Here is a 26946-nt window from a genome sequence, read left to right as displayed (position 1 = left end):
CCCAGGGAAGCCCTGTTAAACGTGCTGCTACTGCTACTGAGCGTGAGTCATACCTAAAAACTGCCAGCAATAGCTGGCCTGTTCTCTGAATGTCTAACCACAACTAGACACTGTGGCCTTGCCAAGCTGACACATAAAATGAACCCTCAGGAGGGGGTCAAAGTCACGGTCGAGGACGCAGATGAAAGAACCGTCAGTGGTTCAGTACAGTCTGGCTCCTGCAAGGCTAATGAAACAAGCTCAAGGAGGCACAGGACGAAGCGACTCAGACTTTCCAGAAGGAACAGACGGACAGCAGAGAAGGTGAGCCTGGAAGATGAGACAAAGGCAAGAGGGGAGGCAGTCCAGCCTGGAGCCTGAGAGATAGCAAGAGGGGCCCGAACGTGGAGGTCCAGTGGGTGGTGTGTCCCTGGGCATGTGCTGGCCAGACGCAGGTGGCTCCCTCGGTGGAGGGCCTCCAGTTGACATTGTCAGGCAGCCCACGTGACTTCAAACTCAGAGCCCATTAACACGTAAGAACTGCTTATTCTTCCAGAACTGTAGTTTTTAGTCTACTTGGCTCCTTGACACCCTAAGGGCTTCATTCTTCAAAAAAATTGTTTTCTCTTTCATTTGAAGACATTCTAAAAGCTTGTTTTTCCAGTTGTAGAAGTGATTGGTTTCTGTGTGTTTTAGTGTAGAAAACTGGAAAACATAGGAAAGCAAATCAGATAAACACTGGGTGAGAAAGCACAGCTGAGTGGTAATTGCTGTGATGTTATGCTGCTTGCGGAAATATGTCACGAGTCATCTCTGCAGCCTATCTCCTGCTGTGGTCTCTCCCTGCTGGGCCAGGCCTCTAACCTTCCATACGCCCCTTGAGAAGTCCATATGCTCCTCCTAAACTGTCTCTTCTCCCAGAATGTAAGCTCCATCAGGGCAGGGTCACGTCTGTTTTGCTCAAGATTTCATTCCCGTAACCTAGATGCTTCGTGTTAAAGTGTTAGTTGCTCAGTCATGTCAGGAAACTATATTCAATATCCTGTGATAAACTATAATGGAAAATAATATGAAAAAGAATGTATATATAAGTGTAACTGAATCATTGTGCTGTACAGCAGAAATTAACACAACTCTGTGGGGGCAAGTCACTTCCATTGTGTCCAACTCTTTGCAACCCTATGACCTGTAGCCCACCAGGCTCCTCTGTCCATGGAATTCTTCAGGCAAGAATACTGGAGTGGGTTGCTGCCGGGGGCCAGCGTGAGGAATTCCGCCCACGGCAAAAGTCATGAGGAAGGAGGCTTGGCATACGCAAAGGCGTGATCAAGCCTCAGGAAACCCCCTGTTCCCGAGCATCTAACCCCAAAACCAGAGTCTGTTTTATGCTCTCACTTACACCTCTGACTTTACGGGGGGCTCTCCCCCATAACCGTTTCTCTCGGAGGAGTAAACGTGCAGCTCCAAGGCGATAAAAATTCTTGGGCGTGACAAGAGTGTTTCAGCTTGCCGACTCCTCTGAAGGTTATCTAGCCCACCTGTATAGGTTTGTCCGGCCACATGTGATTATTTACAGCCTTCCAACCTGAGAGGCACGAGATGTTTTAGACTTACTAAAGGCAAATTCTTTTGGGGAGTTAGAAATTATTAGTATAGTGTGTTGGTTAGGAATTATATTGGTGAAGGAATATAATTGGTGAAGGAATTATATTGTTCTTCATTTGTTGTGTCAATAATTGCTGCTAATTCCCTGCTCTGGGTGGGACAAGGATGTCTCAGGTCAAACCTCTCTGCTGACAGACTAGCTTGTGTGACAGGATTATCCATACTGCTGCCACTAGGCATATGATTGTTTACTACCTCTCAACCATAAACAGCACAGAGAGTTTTGGAGTATTTTGAGAGCCTTAATTAGCATAGGACTTTTTCTTCTTGTTGAGTCAATGATCGCGGCCAGGCCTCTATATCCTTAGGCACTTGGGAATATATTAATCAATGTATTTGGAATATAGCAAAGGAAATATAGTAGTTTTTGATGTTAGCAATACTAGACCTTTTGAGTTAATGGATTTTCTCTTTTGTAATAGATCACTGTTATAAATCACTGTGTCCTTGCTATGTAAGAATGTAACTTTATCATATCTTAAGACTAAATAGATCTTAAGGGGAGCATTGGTGAAAGGATTTTCATTTGTTGGGCTGATGTTTGCTGCTAAATCTCCATGTTCCCTACACTTATAATGAATATAACTAACATATAGGAGAAATAAGTATTAACCTTTAAGCATATAGGAGAAATAAGTATTGACCTTTGAGACTAATCATGTTAACCTTGGGTTAAATAAATTCCTTTCTTGATTGTAACTCACTACACCCTCACCTTATAGGAATGCAACTTTATTTGGAGGGTGGTGCCTGGTTTAAGAAAAAACATCCTTGGAAAAAATAAGTTTTTTGGTTATCAGAAAGAAAGGATCATAAAATGTCAGCAGGTCTCACTCATGGCCAGAAGATGATGTAATATTCCTAAGACCTTTTTTTTTATACATTTATGTGAAGCACCTGATTTTGATAAAGGTCAGGACTGCTGACCCCCGCGTGACTCTGTATTCATCCCTATGTGTAACAAAAGGTATATAAGCAAACCCCAAAATAAAGAAATCGGATCAGTTTCCGGAAAGACTGGTTCCCCCATGTCGCTTCTTTCTTGCTCCCGTTTTTCTGGCTGAATTTCCATCTGGAGCATGGATGCTATTCCACATAATCCAAGTTATTCAGCCTCCTTTTCTCCACTAATCTTCCTACTACACTATCCATTTCTAATCTCTCTATATCTGTGATTAAATATGTATTTTTCCAAAGACGCCGACTCCGTCCCCCCACCTTCGAATCACCCTGGATCCACCGGGGCTGGACCCCAGCAGGTTGCCATTTCCCTTCTCCAGGGATACTTCCTAATCCAGGGACTGAACCTGGGTCTCTTGCATTGCAGGTAGATTCTTTACTATCTGAGCCACCAGGGAAGCCCTAGACACTAGGAGCTTAATGAGTAATTGTTCATTACACTTAATAAATAATCTAATGTATAAACATTTTGGGTTTAAATTTAACTTTAAATTTAAAAACACATGGCTCTGGTTCAAGCACAGTTAAGGATCCACATTGCTAACATCCACTGGATCATGGAAAAAGCAAGAGAGCTCCAGGAAAACATCCATTTCTGCTTTATTGACTATACAAAGCCTTTGACTGTGTGGATCACAACAAGCTGTTGAAAATTAAGAGATGGGAATACCAGATCATCTGACCTGCCTCCTGAGAAATCTGTATGCAGGTCAAGAAGCAACAGTTAGAACTGGACATGGAAACAACAGACTGGTTCCAAATAGGGAAAGGAGTATGTCAAGGCTGTATATTGTCACCCTGTTTATTTAACTTATATGCAGAGTACATCATGAGAAATGCTGGGCTGGATGAAGCGCAAGCTGGAATCAAGGTTGCCGGGAGAAATATCAATAACCTCACATATGCAGATGACACCACCCTTATGGCAGAAAGTGAAGAGGAACTAAAAAGCCTCTTGATGAAAGTGAAAGAGGAGAGTGAAAAAGCTGGCTTACAACTCAACATTCAGAAAACTACAATCATGGTATCCAGTCCCATCACTTCATGGCAAATAGATGGGGAAACAATGGAAATAGTGACAGACTTTATTTTGGGGTCCTCCAAAATCACTGCAGATGATGATTGCAACCATGAAATTAAAAGATGCTTGCTCCTTGGAAGAAAAGCTATGACCAACCTAGACAGCTTATTAAAAAGCAGAGACATTACTTTACTGACAAAGGTCCATCTAGTCGAAGCTATGGTTTTTCCAGTAGTCATGTACGGATGTGAGTGTTGGAGTATAAAGAAAGCTGAGCGCCAAAGAATTGATGCTTTTGAACTATGGTGTTGGAGAAGACTCTTGAGAGTCCCTTGGACTGCAAGGAGATCCAACCAGTCCATCATAAAGGAAATCAATCCTGAATATTCATTGGAAGGACTGATGCTGAAGCTGATACTCCAGTACTTTGGCCACCTGATGTGAAAAACTGATTCACTGGAAAAGACCCTGATGCTGGGAAAGATTGAAGGCAGGAGGAGAAGGGGACGACAAAGGATGAGATGGTTGGATGGCATCACCGACTCAATGGACATGAGTGTGAGTAAGCTCTGGGAGTTGGTGATGGACAGGGAAGCCTGGAGTGCTACAGTCCATTGGGTCGCAAAGAGACAGACAAAACTGAGCAACTGAACTGAACTGAAAGGATCCACCTACCAATGCAGGAGACCTGGGTTCCATCCCTGGGCTGGGAAGATCCCCTGGAGAAGCAAATGGCAACTCATTCCAAAATTCTAACCTGGGAAATCCCAAGGACAGAGGAGCCTACAGTCCATGGGGTCGTAACGAATCAGACATGACTTAGTGACTAAAAAACAAGTACACCTATTTTTAATGTTGACTAGAGTATATTTCTTTATACATCTTCCTCATCTTGTCAAGTAAGAATGTATGATCAACACTTTCCAATGATATTAGGTATTCTTCTTTAACATAAGCATTTTGGCACATGAATGTGCCAAAATTTAAAATTTCTTCCTAAATATTCTGTCCTATTGTGAAGAGCATTTCTCTGCCATGAAAAATGTTGCAATGATCATCTCAGGCTTAAATCTTTGTACACTTTAATTAATGCTTTAGGCTAACTATTTCTGCTTTATTGACTATGCCAAAGCCTTTGACTGTGTGGATCACAATAAACTGTGGAAAATTCTGAAAGAGATGGGAATACCAGACCACCTGACTTGTCTCTTGAGAAATCTGTATGCAGGTCAGGAAGCAACAGTTAGAACTAGACATGGAACAACAGACTGGTTCCAAATAGGAAAAGGAGGACGTCAAGGCTGTATATTGTCACCCTGCTTATTTAACTTCTATGCAGAGTACATCATGAGAAATGCTGGACTGGAAGAAACACAAGCTGGAATCAAGATTGCCAGGAGAAATATCAATAACCTCAGATATGCAGATGACACCACCTTTATGGCAGAAAGTGAAGAGGAACTAAAAAGCCTCTTGATGAACGTGAAAGAGGAGAGCGAAAAAGTTGGCTTACAACTCAACATTCAGCAAATGAAGATCATGGCATCCGATGCCATCACTTCATGGGAAATAGATGGGGAAACGGTGGAAACAGTGGCAGACTTTATTTTTGGGCTCCAAAATCACTGCAGATGGTGACTGCAGCCATGAAGTTAAAAGACGCTTACTCCTTGGAAGAAAAGTTATGAACAACCTAGATAGCATATTCAAAACCAGAGACGTTACTTTGCTGACTAAGGTCCGTCTAGTCAAGGCTATGGTTTTTCCAGTAGTCATGTATGGATGTGAGAGTTGGATTGTGAAAAAGGCTGAGCGCCGAAGAATTGATGCTTTTGAAGTGTGGTGTTGGAGAAGACTCTTGAGAGTCCCTTGGACTACAAGGAGATCCAACCAGTCCATTCTGAAGGAGATCAACCCTGGGATTTCTTTGGTAGGAATGATGTTCAAACTGAAACTCCAGCACTCTGGCCACCTCATGCGAAGAGTTGACTCATTGGAAAAGACTCTGATGCTGGGAGGGATTGGGGGCAGGAGGAGAAGGGGACAACCGAGGATGAGATGGCTGGATGGCATCACTGACTGGATGGACATGAGTCTGAGTGAACTCTGGGAGTTGGTGATGGACAGGGAGGCCTGGCGTGCTGTGATTCATGGGGTCGCAGAGAGTTGGACACGACTGAGCGACTGAACTGAACTGAGGCTAACTATGAGCGGAGTCATTGGGCCAAAGGATTGAAATACTTTTACAGCTTTAGAGACATATTTTCAAACTCCAGAAAAGCTATAGAGTTTTCCACTTCTTTTGTGCTAGGGATTCGGGTTACAATTGTGATGCATGTCGTGTCCAACTCTTTGTGACCCCGTGGACTGTAGCCCGCCAGGCTCCTCTGTCCATGGGATTCTCCAGGCAAGAATCCTGGAGCGGGTTGCCATGCCCTCCTCCAGGGGGTCTTCCTGACCCAGGGATCCAACTGCCTCTCTTATGCCTCCTACACTGGCAGGCGGGTTCTGTACCACTAGCGCCACCTGGGAAGCTCCTACAGTTGTGCTAATTGTTTGGTAATCGTTTCAATTTGACAGGCGACATTGCACTTTGAATTTATGCTACTTTTATTTTCACATCATAAGGACAGAAAGTCTAGGGTTTCCAAAACATGCTGCATCATAAGAGGACCTTACAAATGAGGATGTCCTGGGGAGGGGCCAGTACTTGATCAACGATGTGGCAGGGGTGAAAACACAGCAGTGGTCCAACCCGACCGTCTCGTAAATGGAGAAACAGGCCAGAGAGGAACAGAGGCGCCCGGGACTCTGGGGAAGCTGGGCCCACCTCCCTGTCATCCTCACCTCGGCCTCCTCCCCTGGGTTCCTCATCTGTGACAGCCAGCGTCTGTCTAACCACTTCTCCCTTTTTTCCTCTTTTTCAGGAACAAAAAAGCCCAGTCTAAAGGCTGACAAGGAACCATGAAGCTCAGGGAAAAAGACTCAGCAGATAACAAAGGAAGCAACTTGGAGAAAAAGAAACTGGTCAGTCCTGGTTCCCTTATGTCTCCCTGGTAGGAGTGTTCAGGTGACCCCAAGGTGGTCCCTCCTGGGGGGAGGTGGTGAGGGCGCTGAGCACTGAAGGATGAGCAAAATTAGGGGCACTGGTAAAAGGTGTGTGTGTGGAGGAGTGTATGAGTGTCAGGACAGGCCCGGCACACCCAGGAATGCTGGGCTATGACCACATCCTTCTTTTAAAAAATTGTTTTGTAAAAATTGAAGTATTGCTGATTCACGATGATGTGCTAATTTTTGCTCTACGGCAAAGTGATTCAGTTATGCATAGAAACACACATTTTTTTAAAATATTCTTTTCCAATAGAGACACAGATGTAGAGGACAAATGTGTGGATACCAGGGGGAGAAGAGAGATGGTGGGATGACCTGGGAGACTGGGATTAACATGCATACACTATGATGTTCAGTTCAGTTCAGTCACTCAGTCATGTCCGACTCTTTGCGACCCCGCGGACTGCAGCACACCAGGCTTCCCTGTCCAACACTAGCTCTAGAGACATATTTTCAAACTCCAGAAAAGCTGTATGGTTTCCCACTTCTTTTGTGCTAGGGATTTGGGTTACAACTGTACTGCGTGTGTGCATGCTAAGTCACTTCAGTGATGTCTGACTCTTTGACACCTCATGGACTGTCTGCCAAGGCTCCTCTGTCCTTGGGACTCTCCAGGCAAGAATACTGGAGAGGGTAGACATTTCCTTCTCCAGAGGACATTCCCGACCCAGGGATCGAACCCAGGTCTCCTGAATTGCAGGTGGATGCTTTACCATCTGAGCCACTAGGGAAGCCCTGGCCACATCCTCGATAAGAGTGAATTGCCTTAGGACCTGTCCGGGAGCATAGGCCACAGACCATGTGGCTGGGGGGCTGGCATCAGATTTGGAGATTTCTGTTCTTGCCTGTGGCGTCTGAGGTGTCAGCCTAGTGGATCCTCCTGAGCCTGGTGGGATGGCGGGTGGTGTTGCAGGTGGGAACAGTTGGCAGAGGGCAGAGCAGTGTAGATGTGTCTTGGGAGATGGTTAACGGGGAGCCCTGGTTAGCTGTCATCTGGTTCACCGGAGCCTCACTGGATGGTGCTCATCACAGAGGCGTGGTACTCAAGTGGGGAAACTGGCCTTGGCAATGGTCCAGCTGCACCCCACTGGCCCCAGCCCTTTTCTCTGCTGCTGTGAACACCGACAGGAGGTTGGGGGCAGGGGGACCCAGGGGGGACCTTTCTACAGGGAGTGCTCACCGTGTCCTTTGTTGAGAAAAGGATGAGAACGAGAGCACTGGGCCCAGAAATAGCTCACTGAGGGGACAGGGGGATATGAAAAACAATGATGAATATTCATTGTGTGCTTAGCTGTAGACCAGGTGCTGTTTTAGGTTCCAGGGTTTTTAGCGTTCTCCATGCACAAACTTAAATCTTAGCAAGTCTAAGGCGGTGGCACCATCATCAGGCCCGTTTGACAGATGAGGACAGAGAGGCTGAGAAACTTGCCCAAGAGCTCACAGGTTGTCAGAAGCAGGGCTGAGACCCAAAGCCAGGCGATCCTTTAGGCACCACTGTCGGGGGTGGGGTGGGGGGTTAACCCACTGAGCTGTGGCTAGCAGAGAGAGCAGCTCTCATCAGGCTCATCGAGGCTTTCAAAAGAATGGAGCTCTCTGTTTTCTCACCTTGGAATGCTCTGGGGTGCCCCCTGGAAATCCAAGACCCACCCCCATTTGCCTGAAGGAAGAAAGCAGGGTTAACCCCAAGGCCAGGCTTCTTAAACAGGCGAGCCCAGCCTGGAACTTGAGCCAGAACAGTTGGGCTCCCATCTCAGGTGTATGACATCACTGCTCACCTCTGGTCTGGTTTGTGGGAGGGCTGGGGGGAGACAACAATTGACAGTCAGTTTCACCAATAAGAAGAACTCTTCAGGCTAAGCACCGCCTCCAGGCTGCACAACTAAAAAGGAGAAGTGACTTCCTACAAGTTTCTTTTGTTCCACTGAGTGGTGTCCAGTCCAGGTTTCTGGGAGAGCCCCTCGTGAAGCGCAAGGTCAGGGCAGCTGCTGGAAGGCTGTCCCACCCTCCACCACCCGCCTCTCCACCCCCTCTCCCCACCTCCAATCTGCAGCCCCTTTGGGTGGTCGGGCCTTTAGTGTTTTCAAACACCATGGGGGACATGGAGCAATTTTAAATGAAAAAGGCCAATATGAGTTTTAGCAAGATCAGGGAGACCACTCCCCCCCCCCCCCCCCCCCCAGCCCCGGTTAAAGATGAGAAGACCAGGGTGGTTACGTGGAAAGGCCTTAGACAAGGAGCGGGTGGAGGAGGAAATGAGATGATGAAGAAGATACCCCACGGGACCACAGAGCGGGTTCCTCTCTGCACAGTGAAATAGCCATGCTGCCCCTCCCACACTTTAGGCCCCAACTCACTCAATTATTTTGCTTCTCCCCACACCGCCAGGCATCCATGTCTGCAGGACTGGCTCTGCCCTCTCACCCCACGCCCTTCTCTGCCTGCATTATTCCCCTGGCTTACTCATCCTATAAGAGTCTGCTCTGGAATCACCTCTTCCAGGAAGTCTTCCTGGGTCAGCCCCAGGTTGGCTCAGTGCCTCCTCGGTGTTTCCCAGGGGAATCCTCAGCTCTTGGATGTGATGTCACAATCGAGAGCTTCCCTGTTAGAACCCTGCTCTGGACCCGGCTCTGTGAGGGGAACTGGGCAACTGGCTGAAAACTGATTTCAGAAACAGCCGATTCTCCCAGAGGCCTCCCAGCATGACTGATATGCAGAATGAATATTGGACTGAATGATTCATGCACTCGGTAGATACCCAGCCTAATTATTCAGGGCTGGCTTTTTCCCTTTGGAAGTTTCAGTTCCGCACTGAGCAGCTCCCTTCCCACTGATCTGCATCCCCAGAGCTGGATGTGCTTCTGTGCACTTGACAATCCACGCTCCCAGAAATTCTGCCGTGATCCATAGCTTTTATTTCATCATGCATTTTCCATTAAACCCAGCTTGCCATCTTCGGGTCTCTCTCTTGTGGATTTGCAGACACCCTGGCCTTCTAGGGGTCCTCTGTTTCCCGAGCCTGCCATCATTCTGCCAGCCTCTGCACCTGGTCTCTGCTCTGGGCGCAAATGGCCAAGGCATGTCCTAGACATGATTTAAGGCCCTTCTCTGACATCCGAGCAATTCAGCTGTACAGGGAGTTAATTCGCATGACATCCTGGTGTGCATGAGGGGTCTTGCCTCCTTAATGCTTTCCCTGAGCCAGCCTGCCTGAATGAGCAGGGCAGAGTAACAACCGGTGGCAAATTCTTTTTCTTCCAAACCCACAACTTCCCCGCTTGTTCTAGAGCTACAGGGCAGCCCGTCTTGATTTCCAATATGTTGTTCAGGACTGTGCGTTTTCTATTTGAGTCTCAGAATAACTCTGCAGGATCATCAGGGCGGGGTCAAGCTCCCATTTTGCACTGGTAAATGTGGTAGCTCAGAGAAGCGTATCAACTTGCCTAAGGACACACAGCTAAATAGCGGTGGAGCCACGGTTGGAACCCCGCCAGGCTTCTCCGATAGCCAGTAATCTGTCTGCCCCAGGCCTCAGGGAGATTTTGCTCTGGGTTCATGCCAGTTGCTCTCCTCCCAGCATGCTGGCCTTAAGAGGGGAAAGAAGACACCAGAGAAAGTGTCAACTTCAAATCGGCACTTGCCTTCTACCTCTGCCCGCCTGCAATGTAGGAGACCTGGGTTCGATCCCTGGGTTGGGAAGATCCCCTGGAGAAGGGAAAGGCTACCCACTCCAGTTTTCTGGCCTGGAGAATTCCATGGACAGTCCATGGGGTCGCAAAGAGTCAGACACAACTGAGCGACTTTTCACGATTGAGCGCCTTTCACTTTCACGTTCATCCACCTCTGCAAAGATTAAATCTTCAGCTCCTGCAGCTGCTGATGTTCAACATCCCCTGAAGGGAGTTCAGGATGGAGATAGGGAATTGGGGCACTCTGTGCTCTGGGGAAATTGGCAGGGCAGGTCTTCAGATAGTTAGATATCTTCAGGAGCTGATACTACGAGCTCAATTCTTACATCTCTTCATATCTAGAAAAGCACTTCATCCCTTCGTGGTGACATCTGCTCTTCGTGACTAGCAGAAAACTTTCGCCAAGCTAAGTGCTTGATTGCATGAACTCTCCTTCACCCAGGTGGTCTGATAATCCCATTTCTTTCAGAATTTTCAACAGTTTATTGTGATCCACACAGTCAAAGGCTTTGGCATAGTCAATAAAGCAGAACTAGATGTTTTTCTAGAACTCTCTTGCTTTTTTGATGATCCAGCAGATGTTGGCAATTTGATCTCCGGTTACTCTGCCTTTTCTTTAAAACCACTATGCTTCCCTCATAGCTCAGTTGGCAAAGAATCTGCCTGCAGTGCAAGAGACCAGGGTTCGATTCCTGGGTTGGGAAGATCCCCTGGAGGAGGAAATGGCAACCCACTCCAGTATTCTTGCCTGAAAAATCCCATGGACAGAGGAGCGTGGTGGGCTACAGTCCATGGGGTCACAAGAGTCTTAGTGACTAAACCAACCCCTTCACCCAAATCATATTCACCTTCCCCCACTGTCTCTTTGGAGCAGGCTCTCAGAGCTATCTGAGGTGCTGTCTCCTGGGCTGCAGTCCTCATTTTGCCCCAAATGAAAATTCACACTATGCAATTTCTTTCTTTTTTTTTTTTTTTTAATAGAAGAATCGGGTACACAGGGTGGTGATTTCTGGGAAGAGAAATTTCCTTTTCAGGGCTCTCCAGCTGCTGTGGTGAAGACCTGTGAATGGGGGAAAATTTTTATTGCCCATTTCCTGTTCAGACAAGATACAATTGCCACATTTCCTGTTTGGCGCCCCCTTGCCCTCCCTCCGTGGACTCTGCCTCCTGATTCAGGGAGATGGCCTGGTAGAGTCCCTCCCAGAGGTGCTTCGGGTGAGCCAGCTGCGGGGAGGGCCAGCGGGCGGGTCTTCACCATATAGGACATGGGCTCAGCTCCCCTTAGCCACAGCCACCAAGGGCCTCACAAGCGTGCCCATCCGAGGACTGTGATGCTGGGCAGGAGAAGAAAGGTAAACGCAGCACTGGCCTCTGTCCGGGCCACGGAGGGCTCCCTCCGCCTTCCTGAAAAGCCTCCGGTCTTGACTTCTGGCTCCTGGACCCTGTGACGTTGGCTGCGGGGCTCCAGCTCTGAGGTCGCAGCTCCCTGGTCTCCCGCCAGCTTCTTCCGGCAGTGTGGCTGTGCTCAGGCAATGAGGCCACGCAGAGACCTGCGCTCATCATGTGCGCTGTGCTATCCCCTCCCATCGTCTCCATCCCCACCTTGGGGTGGGTGCTGAGACCTGGCGGGCATGCAGGCGTGGGGGATCTGGGGGACAGGGCTCTCACCTGCGCTTCTCTGCCCTCCAATGTGTGCAGACAAGGATGTAATGACCAAGGCTAGGAGTGAGAGAAGCCCTGGGGCCCACACAGCCCAGGGCTCAAAAGGAACAACATCTGAGCTGAGCCCCAGAAGATGAGTTTAAAAACGAAAGGCAATTAGTTGTTTGTCAGTTACTTTATTTGCTATTATTTTTTCCCATTCCGAAGGCTGTCTTTTCACCTTGTTTATATGTCCATCAGCAGACGAATGGATAAGAAAGCTGTGGTACATATACACAATGGAGTATTACTCAGCCATTAAAAAGAATACATTTGAATCAGTTCTAATGAGGTGGATGAAACTGGAGCCTATTATACAGAGTGAAGTAAGCCAGAAAGAAAAACACCAATACAGTATACTAATGCATATATATGGAATTTAGAAAGATGGTAACGATAACCCTGTACGCAAGACAGCAAAAGAGACACAGATGTATAGAACAGACTTTTGGACTCTGTGGGAGAGGGAGAGGGTGGGATGATTTGGGAGAATGGCATTGAAACATGTATAACATCATGTAAGAACTGAATCGCCAGTCTAGGTTCGATGCAGGGTACAGGGTGCTTGGGGCTGGTGCACTGGGATGACCCAGAAGGACGGTACGGGGAGGGAGGTGGGGGAGGGGTTCAGGATTGGGGACTCATGTACACCAGTGGTGGATATGTTGATGTATGGCAAAACCAATACAGCATTGTAAAGTAAATTAAAGTAAAAAAAATAAAAATAAATAAATAAACAATAATAATAATAATAATAATAATAAAAACGAAAGGCGATGGAGGACGGGCGTGGTGTCCAAAAGTGATTCTGTTCCATCAGTGCATCCCATTCAGTTCCTGCTCCTCTTACTGCAGAGAGTACTCTGACCCCACACTTGCCAACCTCCATCTCTATGGTCCGTAAATCCTCCTCTGGCCTCTGTCCAATCACCAGCATTTACAGAGCACTTTCTCAGCAGGTTTGGGGCCTGGAAGCAAGACCCCCGACCCACACCAACTGTCCAGCCTCTGCTGTTGATACTCAGGGTACCTCCCCCTGGACACCTACTGTAACTTCTTTCTTCTGCAGAATATCCCAGGCGGTGGGTCCGTTGCAGGGACGGGCCAATTCTGACTCCGTTTTGGAACTGTTTCTTTAACTTGCTTTTCATGGGTTTTGTTATTATGATCATACATAAGGGCCTGCCTCAGAGAACCCTGTCCCTCTGCCAAACTGTTCGAGTGCCTTTGTTCAGAACACTGCAGAAAGGAAAAAGCAAACACAGCGCCTGCCGGAGACTGATCATTCTAGGAGATATTGCAAGATTAATGATCTTTTTACTTTGTTTCCTCACAACTGCCCCGCCCCCCATCTCTGTTCTAGAAAAGAGCCAGGCATCCAGACCCTGATAAGATGGTTGTTTTGAGACATTTGTCTGCTGTCTTCTTGGTCTGCTTGGACTCCATCACGGGTCTATTAACATCCCCATTTCACAGATGAGGACTTTGAGTCACAGAGGAGCTATATCACTGGTCTGAGTTCACACAATTGAAACTGGCAGAGACGGGGGTCAGACAAAATTGATAGAAAAGTGAAAATGAGGAGGTGGGATTTTCAGAGCAACTTTGAATGGGTCTTAGATATGAAGGTCTCCAGAAGCGAGGATTTCAGGGGGCACAGAGGCTTCAACCAGGGTGAGAGACGTTGGCATGTAGCTTGGCCAACAGCTATTCTGCACAGCTTGGTCAGAAGGAGCAGAGAGGGAAAACAGAGTGAACAGCCGTTCAGAGCACTGGCTATGTGCACACACCCCTCAGCATCCCTGGGCAGCTGCACAGCCACAAGTCTATACAGCTGTGGCTACAATTTACAGCTGTGGGCTACAATTTGCCCATTTTACAGCTGGGCAAGCTGAGGCCCAGAAAGGTCAAGACCCTGGACAGCTCCCACAGCCATGCTGAAGCGGTCGGCACTGAAGCCGGTGCTGGAGGAGGCTGCCAAGGTGGGCCAAGCAGGGAGTGGGCTGTCAGAGTCTAGCTTCCTTTTTTGGTCAGTGTTTGATTTATCCCCTTCCCTAAACCATGGACCTCATCTATTAATATCACTTCTACTGCTGCAACCCTGGAGCTTTGTCAGGGTCCAGCACTTAGAGGACACACACAGACGCACACAGACACACACAGACACACACACACGAAAAATGATGGAGACAAAGTGCCTTCCCAGAGCACCGGGTCCCCCTATCTGACAAGTGGTCCACACTTTCCTGGCCAGGTTAAGATGGCAACGCCTTCCTACCTCCAGCCCCTGCCTTCTGGCCACCTTTGCCAAGGGGCCCAGCTGCTTGTACTCCCAGTCCCGTGATGGCTCTGGCCATCCACGGTTGGGTCCAGCGGGCAGGATTACATGGAGACAGATGCTTGGTCCTCCAGGCCAAGCCCTGTCTCTCTCTGTCTGCAGGTCCTTTCCTAAGGTGCTCACACCAGCCTGTAGGTGGACAGCTCAGCCTGGAACAGAGCACGTGTGGATGGGTGTGCCTCCTGGGGCCGTCAGCAGCGTTAGCCCTGAGACGCTGCCCCCAGGGGAGGAGGAGGCAGTGTGGTGCAGTGGGTGCTGCGGGGGGGGTGCGGGGGGGGAGGGGCTGGAGCCCGACCACCTGGGTGGGCTCTGGTCTCCATCCAAGACACCACCAGGGACTGCTCTGTGTAGGGTAAGGGAGTTAGAGAAGGCAAGGTTCGGAAAAAAGAACCAGACTGGCACTTTACAGGAACAGATCACCTTTAATGAGGCGAGAAGGGGCAGCAGTCAGATTAGTGAGCTGCTGTACTGACCCAAGATAAGAGTAAGTATATATAGATACATAAGTGGAAATCTACTGTCTTAAGGGGGCCAGTTTTTTCTCCAAGGTTGTTCGGATTAGTTATCTCTTAAGCGGCTGGAGCAAGGAATTCTGGAGATGGTCAGAGGCTGGGTCCGAATCAACCTTAATGTAAATGTTTTTTTTCCGGGTGAGAGAGTTCTTTGTTTTGCATAGAATAGTGGGGAGGACCCAGAGGGGAGTTTTAACTCCAGGCTATTTTGAGCCAAGTAACTTTCCTTCACTCTGTGTCTCTGTTTCCTCACCTGTAAAATCAAGATAAAATGTACTGATCCTAAGAGTCTGTGGGAGAATTCCCAGAAAAGGCTGAGAACAGATGTCTGGCCCGTGGGTTTTAGCGAGAACCCAGCTGCTGCCGCTGGCAGCTTAGCCTGGCTTTGCTTTTTACCTCGGAGATGAGTCAGAGACTGGCCAGATTCTGCTAAAATCACAGGGTTGTAGCTGCTAATAGCACCTGCGAAAGGACGTTAGGTCTGCGTTGCACAGATCTCTTGCAGCTCAACAAAGGGGGCAGTCGTGTGGCGGGCGGGGCGGGGGGGGTCGGTGGCGGGGGCGGGGGACCGAAGGCACACTGAACTCCCTGGACTGGCCACGCCCACCTGGACCGGTCCCGGCCGGGAGCCCCTCCTGGCATCCTTACCCTGGGAATCCTCCCCAGGGAAGAGGACAGCTCACCTGTGTCCTGCGGACCCCTGGCTGTGCCCCCCGAGAGCCGATTGCCCCCCTCTGACGTGCTTTGCTCTCCTTTCCCAGGACTGGTCCTGCTCATTGATCGTGGCATCTCTCGGGGGCGCCTTCGGCTCCTCCTTCCTCTACGGGTACAACCTCTCCGTGGTGAACGCCCCTACTCCGGTGAGTGCCCCGCGGCCGCGAGAGGCGCCCGGCAGAGGGCGCTGCGGCCACGCGGAAAACCGGGTGTTACCACAAACGTTTGGATGGTACCCCATTCTGCAAACCTTTGCGGGCCGGTTCTGTGCCAGACACCGGCTGGACACTGGGGTGAGGGGCGGGTTAGAGGAAGGGAGAGCAGTCCCCGCGCTCGAGGGAGAGGTGGGAGATACAGAAACAGAGGATGATGGCCCTGCGTGGGATCAGTTCCTTGCTCCTGGAGGGTCCTGGGAGAGTGTAGGGAAAGGAGCCCGGTCGTGGGAGGTCCCAGGGTCCAATCCTAAGGGTCTTATTCCGGGGCAAGGAACACGGAATGAGAGGCTCACGGAGGGATCTTGGGCATAGAAACATTTCCCTGATCTGTTTTTTTCTTTTTCTTATCTGTGTTTATGGCTTTTAATCACAGCTAGAGGTCACTTGGGTATCTGTTGGTTTAAGATGCCTCACTGGCTCTTGTTTTCTTCTGAAATCAGGTCGTTAGGTGCGGTTCCCCAGGCCCTCCCAACACCACTCTGCTGGTTTGCACTTGAAAGTTTGGTTTGCACCCACCTAGGCTGTTAGGTTTAGGTTCTACCTATTCCTGGAGGTGCTGGCTTCTACTTGACCAACCTCCATCCCTAGGGTAAAATGGATGGGTCAAGGGTGGTGGGACAGGAAGACTTCCTGGAGGAGGTGATATCAGAGCTGCATGTTGACTGTGGAGCAAAGGCACGGAAGCCTGAGATATAAAACATTTGCAGAAATACAGGTCTGATACAGTTGGAGCCCAGGATGTATTTTGGAGAGTGTAAGGGCATGAGCTAAGGAGACAGATAGAGTGCAGGCTATGGACTTCGCCGGGTGTTTGTAAGGCTTCTCCTTGTTTGGGGGCCTAGCATGCTGTGTGCAAAACAGAGGGGGAGGCCGAATCAGTGCCTCTCAAAGGGATCCCAGGAGCCTGACTTTGCAGACATGCCTCAGGGATCCAGCCTCCATCTGTGCAGAAAAGCACTGTTTTTCACTCTGTTAACTCTTTTATGTTTGGGGCACTGTCAGTTCATTTGAAAAATTGATTCTGATACTGAAAATGGTTTGCAAAGCCAGGAGGACTAGATGGCTTCTCCGAACGCTGGCTTTGATTTTATCATTGTGATGTCATCCTGAGATAGGGTCTGATTTGTCCATATTTGTCTTTAAGAGCATTGGGGATTTGCACTCTTTTATTTCCTTGGGCTTCCCAGGTGATGGAGTGGTAAAGAATCCACCTGCCAGCGCAGGAGATGCAGGAGACTCTGGTTCTACCCCTGGGTCCAGAAGATCCCCTGGAGAAAGAAATGGCTACCCACTCCAGTATTCTTGCTTGGAAAATTCCATGGAGAGAGGCTCCTGGAAGGCGACAGTCCATGGGGCTGCAAAGAGTCTGACATGACCCAGAGATCGGACCCTAGTCTCTCATGTCCCTTGCATTGGCAGGCAGGTTCTTTGCCACTAGCGCCACCTGGGAAGCTCAGAGCCTGAAGACTGAATTGCTGCCGTCTCGGGATAGAACTTTCACAAAGGAATAGTTGCTTCTCATGGCTGAGCAAAAGTAAGTGGTTTCCTGAGATGGAATCTACTCCTAGTGAAGACGTTGTGAAGACTGTATTACATAAATTTAGTTGTTAAAGCAATGGCAGGGTTTGAGAGGATTGATGCCAATGTTGAAAGTTCTGCTGTGGGTAAAATGCTATCAGACAGCTTTGCATACTATGGAGAAATCATTCACAAAAGGATGAGGCAATCAATGCAATAAATTTCATCATTCTCTTATTTTAAGAAATTGTCACAGCCATCCCAGCCTTCAACAACCATCACTGTGATCAGTCACCAGCCATCAACATGGGGGCAAGACCCTCCACCAGCAAAAAGACCCCAGTTTGCTGAAGACTCAGACACTAGTTAGCATTTTCTTAGCAGGGAAGTATTTTTTAAATAAGATATCTAGATTGTTTTAAAAGACCGTGTTATTACACACTTCGACTATAGTGTAATGTAAATGGAACTTTTACACCTGCTCGGAAACCAAAAATTCATGTGACTCACTTAATTGTGATATTCACTTGATTGTGAGACTTTGGAACCAAAGTCAAAGTATCCCCAAGGTATGTCAGTAATTTTGTCCTTTCCAGAATGTCACATATTTGGACTCATGCAATATATTCAGGTTGGCTTATTTACTTAATAATGTGCATTAAAGTTTCCTCCATGTCTATTCATGGCTTGAAAGCTCATTTGGTTTTGGCTCCAAATAATATTCCATTGTCTGGATGTTGTTTAGTTGCTAAGTCACGTCCGACTCTTTTCGACCCCAGGGACTGCAGCACACCAGGCTTCCCTGTCCTTCACTCTCTCCCAGAGTTGGCCCAAATGCATATCCATAGAGTCAGTGATGCCATCCAACCATCTCATCCTCTGTTATCCCCTTCTCCTTCTGCCCTCAATCTTTCCCAGCATTGGGGTCTTTTCCAATGAGTAAGCTCTTCCCATCAGGGGACCAAAGTATTGGAGCTTCAGCTTCAGCATCAGTTCTTTCAATGAATTATTCAGGGTTGATTTCCTTTAAGATTGACTGGTTTGATCTTCTTGCAGTCCAAGGGATTCTCAAGAGTCTTCTCCAGCAACATAATTTGAAAGCATCAATTATTTGGCACTCAGCCTTCTCTATGGTCCAACCCTCACCTCCATACATGACTACTGGAAAAACCATAGTTTTGACTATATGGACATTTATCAGCAAAGTGATGTCTCTGCTTTTTTTATACACTGGTTAGGTTTGTCATAGCTTTCCTGCCAAGGAGCAAGTGTCTTGAAGTGAGTTGCCATTTCCTCTTCCAGGGGATCTTCCTGACCCAGGGATTGAACCCATGTCTTTTGCATCTCCTGCATTGCAGGCAGATTCTTTCCCACTGAGTCACAAAGAAAGCTTCTGTGTCTGGATGTACCTTAGTTTATTTAGCCACTCACCTGCTGAAGGACATCTTGATTACATCCAAGCTTTGGCAATTATGAATAAAGCTGCTATAAATAGCCATACAATCCAGAAATCATCCTTCTTGGTATCTACCAAAATAAACTGAACACTTATGTCCGCACGAAAGCCTGCATATGAATGGCTGCTGATGTCTCTGTCTGCTGGTTCATTCTTAATTATACAACTGTATATTGTATGTATGGGTTTCTCAGATGGCGCAGGGGTAAAGAATCTGGCTATCAATGCCTCTGGGAGATATCTGGGTTGGGAAGATCCCTGGAGGAGGAAATGGCAACCCACTCCAGTATTCTTGGCTGGAGAATCCCTTGGACAGAGGAGCCTGGCGGGCTACAGTCCATGAGGTCACAAAGAGTCAGACACAACTGAACACGCGTGCTTGCACATTTTATGTATACAATGGATATCCTACAAAGTATATTCTAAACGTAAAAATACTGGAAAAAAGTTTGTTAAATGAGAGAATGAGAAAGAAAAAAAAATGAGAACTTTGCTTTGTCAAGGGGGTCTAATTTATTGGCCCCCCCCTACTCCCAAGCCACATAAACTAGGACTCAGTTGAAACAATGCCAGCCTCCACAAAAATAACACTGAGTGGTCTGGCTTTAATAATGAATGAGTCACCTTTCCAGTGATTTCTGAGTTGGTGACATTTGTTCTTTTCTAGGGAGGGGGTACAGAAGCTCACACCCCTGCCCTGCCCTAGGGTCAGTATTTAAGCCTAGGGCTTCAGCAGAACAGTTAATTTGACTCATCGTACATTTCCCAGCAGCAATGGTGTAGTTTATCACTTTCCTCTCCCCAGTCCTTCCCTAAGGGCAGGTAAACATGCGGTAATAAGGAATAAAATCATCGCCTCTCTCTCCAAGAGCAGAGCCATCCTAGTTAGCGGCAGATGTTAAATGCCGGCCCAGGCAAAGATGCCAATGAGCCAGCAGACAGAGAAGCAGAAGCAAGTTGTGGTCCTTTCAATTAATCCCACCCCAGGCTGCCATTCTAAAGCCGCTGTTCTGGAGGCCCCCTTGCTCTCAGAAAAGCAGGGCACATCATGGGATGCCTCTCTGTGTTCTGAGGTCTTTAACAGGGAAAATTATTAAACAGGAGGGCTGATGGGTATAGAGCTTGTTACAGACATCCGGGTGGAGCAGGACCAGTGGGGGCAGAGGAGAGTGGGGCTCCACCTCTTGGTGGGAGAAGGCTAAGATTGCAGGAGAAACCAGCGCACCTTATCATTTCAGAAACAACTGGCCATTATTGTGATGAGATACGCATCTGATTAATTTCATCATGGACCAGCATTTCCTCTGATTTGGGAATCTCATTCTTGCTTTCTCCTTTTTTCTCTTTTCCTTTTGTCTCATCCTGTCTCACTAGTTATGCAAGCAAAACAGGCTGCTATTAGGAAAAACAAATAGCACAAGTTCAATAATTCAACCATAGTATTGCTGCTATGATTCCCCTTCTATGAAGCAGGAACTGAATCTCTCATTTGGATATCAGCCTTCATGGCAGATATCGTGACATGCGTGCATGCGTGCTCCATTGCTTCTTTCATGTCTGACACTTTGCAACCCTATGGACTGCAGCCCACCAGGCTCCCCTGTCCATGGGATTCCCCAGGCAAGAATTCTGGAGTGGGTCGCCATGCCCTCCTCCAGGGGATCTTCCAGACTCAAGGGTGGAACCCGCATCTCTTATGTCTCCCGCTTTGGCAGACAGGTTCTTTACCACTAGCGTCACCTTGGAAGCCCTAGAGATTGTGATAGTAACCTCATTTTACAAGACAGGGAGCCTGGGGGGCAGGAAGAGATATGGGGTAGCTGACTCAAGGCCACTCAGCCAATGAGGAGTCATAATCTCAGCCCCACCCAAAGGCCACTTTTAAGACTTTGTCTAAATCTCCCTTTTCTTATTTCCCCAGAGATCAGCCACATATGCATTTTATATCCTCTTTGGGAGCTCAATATTTATTTTGTAAGCATTTTTTCCGCGTTACTGAGTATTCCCCATGGCCAGGATTGCTAACAGCTGTGTATTGCTGCGTCCCATGGCTGTTCCACCTTCCCAGAGCGGGCCTCTTAGATTGCTCTCAATTTTCCTCTAGTAGAAGATGCTGCTGCACTGTTTAATCTGGGATCTCTGAGTCATTTTTGCTTTTAATCAGAGCCGGCAGAGCTGCTGGCTGACAGGAGGAGGGGGCCTTTCCAGGCCTGGAGTATTGATGTCTGAATATTCCACACTGTGGGTGCCACTCCTGGGGTCCCCAGATTATGGGAGCTCAGATGCCTGCCTCTTTGAGTCAGAATCTTTTCATTTCATAAAGCTCCTCTGGGAGAAAATGCCTTTGTTGAGCCTAATGGGCAAAGGACCATATTCCCAGCTCAGAGCAGCTCTGCTTCCAGGGGTGGGCGCCGTGGCTGCTGTAGCCAGACAGAGGGAACCCAGCGACAGCCAGCCCGGCAAGGCAGGGAGTCAGGATGGAGGAGATTGGATGACATAACTGGTGTGAACAAACCCAGGCAGATAAAACTGGAAACATTCTCTTTCTGCCTTGCAGGAGAAAAACACTGAGATTTATTGAGCACTAACTCTAGCCATCATGCTAGGGACCACTCATCCCCACCCAGTCCTTCCTGCAGGATTGTTACGGCTGCAAACCCAGGTTGTTCTACAAATAAGTTATTCAGTAATTGGTGCTCAAAACCATCACCTCGCTTGGGTTGAATCAGGGTGTCCTTTGCGATCCCCTGCTGCCTCAAGACTGATTTTCAGCAGCCATAAGCAATTTGAAGAGTAATGAAAGAACTCACCATTTTCACTCCAGCCAAACAGAGGGCACGCAGAGAGGACTAGGAAATGTTATCTGAGTGAAGGTCTGTGTAAATGCACTGTCCTCCTGCAAACACAGCTCTGTGTGTGTGTGTGTGTGTGTGTGTGTGTGTGTGTGTGTGTGTGTGTCACTCATTTGTGTTGGACTCCTTGCAACCCCATGGACTGTAGCCTGCCAGCTCTTCTGTCCATGGGATTTCCCAGGCAAGAATGCTGGAGTGGGTAGCCATTCCCTTCTTCAGGGGATCTTCCTGACCCAGGGATCAAACCTGGGTCTCCTGCATTGCAGGCGGATTCTTTACCATCTGAGCCACCAGGGAAGCCCTTAGCATAGCTATGCGATCCCTCAAAAGAATGTTCCAGCAGCAGACAGACTCCAGATCAATTTTTTTTTAATAAGAGGGATATTTGGAAGCACATATTCTTCTCTCAGCTCCTGCCTTGGGCCACATAGAAAATGAAAATTTCTTTCTATGTGCTCTATATAATTAAACCCAAGGGTTGGGCCACCTTCCTCATTACAAAGGTAGTTGAGGGAGGAACCCAGAAAATTCTGGAAGCCTTCCTCTCCAATGATCGCTTGCAATTACTGTGTCCTCTTTCATCATGCTCAGTGTTCATTCTGAAAGCCGGCTGAGTGGGCTAAATATTCTCAGATGTCAAGAAGTACAGAGGCCTCTCCCTCACTCCTCAGTTACTCAGACTCCTCCAGGAGAATCTCACAGTAGGAAGAAAAGAAGACACCCCAGAGCTGCAAACTGAATATTAAGTCAAGAGGGAGCTGGATGCTTTCCTAAGGGCCCTGGAGATGGGTTGGGGTCCCCAAGGCCACCCTAGTCTTCATCATTTGCTAGAAGGGCCCATAAGACTCACCACGAGGCTTATTCTTGATTGATTTATTACAGCAAAAGGATGCAGAGCGAAATTGACCGAGGAGTTAGGTGCTTGGGGTGAAGTGCAGAGGAGACCAGGGTTGTCTCCTGTGGACGTGGGCCGGATGCCCTTAATTTCCCCAGCAGCAAGCTATGACACCTCTGTGAGCAGTCTTCCTTCAGGGAAGCTCATCAGACTCAGGATTCAGGGCGTTTATCAGGGGTCAGTCACAGAGTCACCTCCTTGAGACACGTACACAATTCCTGACTCCCGGAAAAGAAGCACAGACCACACTGTTGGCACACTTTAAGTCCCAGGAGCCCTTCTTCTCACTTCTAGGAACGGTGTGTTCCCTCCCCAGATCCAAGTTCTGCAAGGCCAGCCCAGGACTCACCTAGCAAGCAGGCCTTTCAGAGGCTAGAAGTCTCAGGCCAGACATGTTCACTTTTTCTGCACAGGTGGCAGAAAATATCCACCTGCCAATGCAGGAGACACAGGAGACGAGAGTTCAATCCCTGGGTTGGGAAGATCTTCCCCTGGAGAAGGAAGTGGCAACCTACTCTGGTATTCTTGCCTGGAAAAACCCCATGGACAGAGGAGCCTGGTGGGCTATAGTCCATGGGGTCACAAAGAATTCTGCACAGATTAGCAACTGAGCACACTCTGTCTTTGGAGAAGGAAATGGCAACCAGTATTCTCCAGTGTTCTTGCCAGGAGAATCCTGTGGATGGAGGAGCCTGGTGGGCTGCTGTCCATGGGGTCGCATAGAGTCGGACACGACTTAGCATGCATGCATGAATTGGAGGAGGAAATGGTAACCCACTCCAGTATTCTTGCCTGGAGAATCCCAGGGATGGAGGAGCCTCGTGGGCTGCCATCTGTGGGGTCACACAGAGTCAGACACGACTGAAGCGACTCAGCAGCAGCAGCAGCAGCAGCGCCCTGTCTTAGTTCTGCTGTTCAGGGGACACTAGGTGGCGCCGCTGAGCTGACATAATTTTGTCTGGCGTGGTCTTCCCTTCCAAGAGCCTGGTCTGTAAAGACTTCTGTACTGTTTTCCTCCCGGCGCTGGCGTGTTCAGTAGTGTGGGGCTGTCTCTGCAAATCCCTAAGGAGTTAACTAGCATGACCTGCTCTGTGATGCAACGGTGTGTGTACTCTGGCCCATCCACACAAGGGTTCTATGTATGAGTATTGTTATAGCCCTCCTGAGAAAAATTTGACATGGATTAACGACAACCTCTATGAATCAGGCAGGAACATTAATATCGTAAAACAGGCTAAAGGTAATTTGCCTCCCATTGTCTGGCAATTTCCTGTCGTCCTTTGGAGCTGTTCTATGGCAGTCCCTGCGGCTGGGCATTGCACTGTTCAATTAGTTGCCAAAGTGTGGCCCCTGTGCTGCTGGCTGGGGAGATAGTGGTAAATTATTCATGGCTTCGTAGACCTGAGAAGTAAACAAGTCTAGAACCCTTCTTTCACAAGGCGGAAACAATGATGTCAAAACCCCCCACCCCCACCAGTCACCCGAGCTTGTTTTTTGTTTTTTTAAATTTTGTAATTCTTGTGGATCCAGCATTGTCCTTTATGTCCATCTTCACATTAAATCCTCATGGTAACTCTTTAGGGAGGAAAATGATTTCATAGATGAGGGGCCAAAGGCACAGAGAGCTTGAGTGACTTGCTCAAGATCACCCAGCAGAAAAGTGGCCAAGCTGAGAGCTGGATGGAATGGATTCCAGGGCCTTTAACCACTGAGAACCTGGCCCTCACAGACAGAGCCACTCGCTGGAGGTCACAGAGGACTGAACAGTGCAAGTGAGTCCGAACCCACGACTTCTCAGCTCTTTGTTGAGTCTCTGTTCTTTTAACCCTGTGGCCTCTATTTATTTCTCTGTGGTTTGGGCTCTAGTCAGTGCTGGTCATGATATAAATATTCCTTGGTGAGTTTATAGGGCTTCCCTGGTGGCTCAGAGGTTAAAGCGTCTGCCTGCAATGCGGGAGACCTGTGTTCGATCCCTGGGTTGGGAAGATACCCTGGGGAAAGAAATGGCAGCCCACTCCAGTATTCTTGACTGGAGAATCCCATGGATGGAGGAGCCTGGTGGGCTACAGGCCATGGGGTCACGAAGAGTCGGACACAACTGAGCGACTTCACTTTCACTTTCACTTTGTGAGTTTATAAACTGTTTCTATTAGACTCATCATCTCTTAACAGTTCAGGAGCCTCCTGACTGGTCCAGCCACCTCCAGGCTAAACTTTCTGAGTCTCACACCATGCCTACAATGAATGTTCTGCGACACAAGTGAGGATCTCAGTTCCAAGTTCAAATCCTTCAACTGCTCTTCAGCACCTACAGGATGAAGCATGGACCCCTTGGGCTGGCAGTCAGCTTCCGACCACGTCTGCCTAGTTCTCCAATCTGTCCCCAGCTGCCGGGCCACCTTCGCACTCCACTGACCCCTTTACAATGTCTCTATGTCATCACCCAGGCCATCAGCTTCTCCACCTTTGAGAACTGCCATCTACAGTCGTCTAACCCCAGCCCCCACTCTCGTTCTTCATGTCCCTGATCTCAGTGACCTGGCTGAGTGGTGATAGCCCTTCTCAGAGTCCTGATACCACGGGTCTTTCCACTCCATGTTGTAAGTGCTTGCTTATTTGGCTCTTATGTCCACAATAGATCTCCAGCTCCTCGAAGGCAGGGACTGCAGAACTTGTCTCTAGAAGACAGGGTGGGAACCTGGGCCCTGGTAGGAGGAAGTAGAAAAGCAAAAAAGCGTTAGTCCCTCAGACCTGTCCGACTCTTTGGGACCTCATGCACCTTAGCCCACAAGGCTCTTCTGTCCATAGTGTTCTCCAGGCAGGAATACAGGAGTGGGTTGCCATTTCCTTTTCCAGGAGATCTTCCCAACCCAGGGATCGAACCCAGGGATCTCCTGCTTTGGCAGGCAGGTTCTTTACTGTCTGAGCCATCAGGGAAGAATGTCCTAATAAAAGATGCAAGAATGGGTTTCTCGGAAGTAGGTCCAATGCAAAAGTAAAAGATGGACTCCGTGAATGAGATGGCTCGAAACAAGCCTAGAGATTAGCTAATATGGCAATCTTAAAACTACATTTTATTGCAGATTACTTCTTTCAAATAGAGTCTTACGGGTTCCCCAAAACATAAAAGGAAATCTCTGGTCACAGGCCCATATTGCCACACCTAGCCACCCTTCATGATTTTGCCTAAATCTTCCCTCTTTCTTTCTTCATACTGTTCATGGGATTCTCAAGGCAAGAATACTGAAGTGGTTTGCCATTCCCTTTTCCAGTGGACCACATTTTGTCAGAAAAAAATTATTAAGAAGAGGTGGCAAGAATACACAGAAGACCTATACAAAAATGATCTTCATGACCGAGATAACTATGATGGTGTGATCACTCACCTAGAGCCAGACATCCTGGAATGGGAAGTCAAGTGGGCCTTAGGAAGCATCACTACGAACAAAGCTAGTGGAGGTGATGGAATTCCAGTGGAGCTATTTCAAATCCTAAAAGATGATGCTGTGAAAGTGCTGCACTCAATTTGCCAGCAAATTTGGAAAACTCAGCAGTGGCCACAGGACTGGAAAAGGTCAGTTTTCATCCCAATCCCAAAGAAAGGCAATGCCAAAGAATGCTCAGACTACCACACAATTGCACTCATCTCACACGCTAGTCAAGAAATGCTCAAAATTCTCCAAGCCAGGCTTCAGCAATACATGAACCATGAACTTGCAGATGTTCAAGCTGGTTTTAGAAAAGGCAGAGGAACCAGAGATCAAATGGCCAACATCCGCTGGATCATGGAAAAAGCAAGAGAGTTCCAGAAAAACATCTATTTCTGCTTTATTGACTATGCCAAAGCCTTTGACTGCGTGGATCACAACAAACTATTTCAATAAAAATTTTAAGAAAATTCTGAAAGAGATGGGAATACCAGATCATCTGACCTGCCTCCTGAGAAATCTGTGTGCAGGTCAAGAAGCAACAGTTAGAACTGGACATTGAGCAACAGACTGGTTCCAAATAGGAGAAGGAGTAGGTCAAGGCTGTATATTGTCACCCCTGCTTATTTAACTTATGTGCAGAGTACATCATGTGAAATTCTGGGCTGGATGAAGCACAAGCTGGAATCAAGATTGCTGGGAGAAATATCAATAACCTCAGATATGCAGATGACACCACCTTTATGGCAGAAAATGAAGAACTAAAGAGCCTCTTGAGGAAAGTGAAAGAGGAGAGTGAAAAAGCTGGCTTATAATTCAGCATTCAGAAAACCAAGGTCATGGCATACAGGCCCATTACATCATGGCAAATACATGGGGAAACAACAGAAACAGT

The 26946-nt window shown here is 48.0% G+C and overlaps 1 protein-coding gene across 1 annotated transcript in view; it reads left to right on the top strand.

Moving 5' to 3' along the window:
• Positions 1 to 6552: 6552 nt before the first annotated feature.
• Positions 6553 to 26946, top strand: part of SLC2A9 (solute carrier family 2 member 9) — a 219957-nt gene continuing 199563 nt past the window's right edge. Inside the window, exons 1-2 of the mRNA XM_069595056.1 lie at positions 6553 to 6652; positions 15735 to 15833. Of these exons, the coding sequence (XP_069451157.1) occupies positions 6590 to 6652; positions 15735 to 15833 (162 nt within the window). The 5' untranslated portion in view covers positions 6553 to 6589. The remainder of the gene's footprint in view (positions 6653 to 15734; positions 15834 to 26946) is intronic.

The sequence above is a fragment of the Ovis canadensis genome, chromosome 6 (assembly GCF_042477335.2).
Source record: "Ovis canadensis isolate MfBH-ARS-UI-01 breed Bighorn chromosome 6, ARS-UI_OviCan_v2, whole genome shotgun sequence".
Classification (NCBI taxonomy): Eukaryota; Metazoa; Chordata; class Mammalia; order Artiodactyla; family Bovidae; genus Ovis; species Ovis canadensis.
The sequence above is the reverse complement of the archived record's forward strand: the minus strand, read 5'-3'. Positions and strand labels throughout refer to the sequence as shown.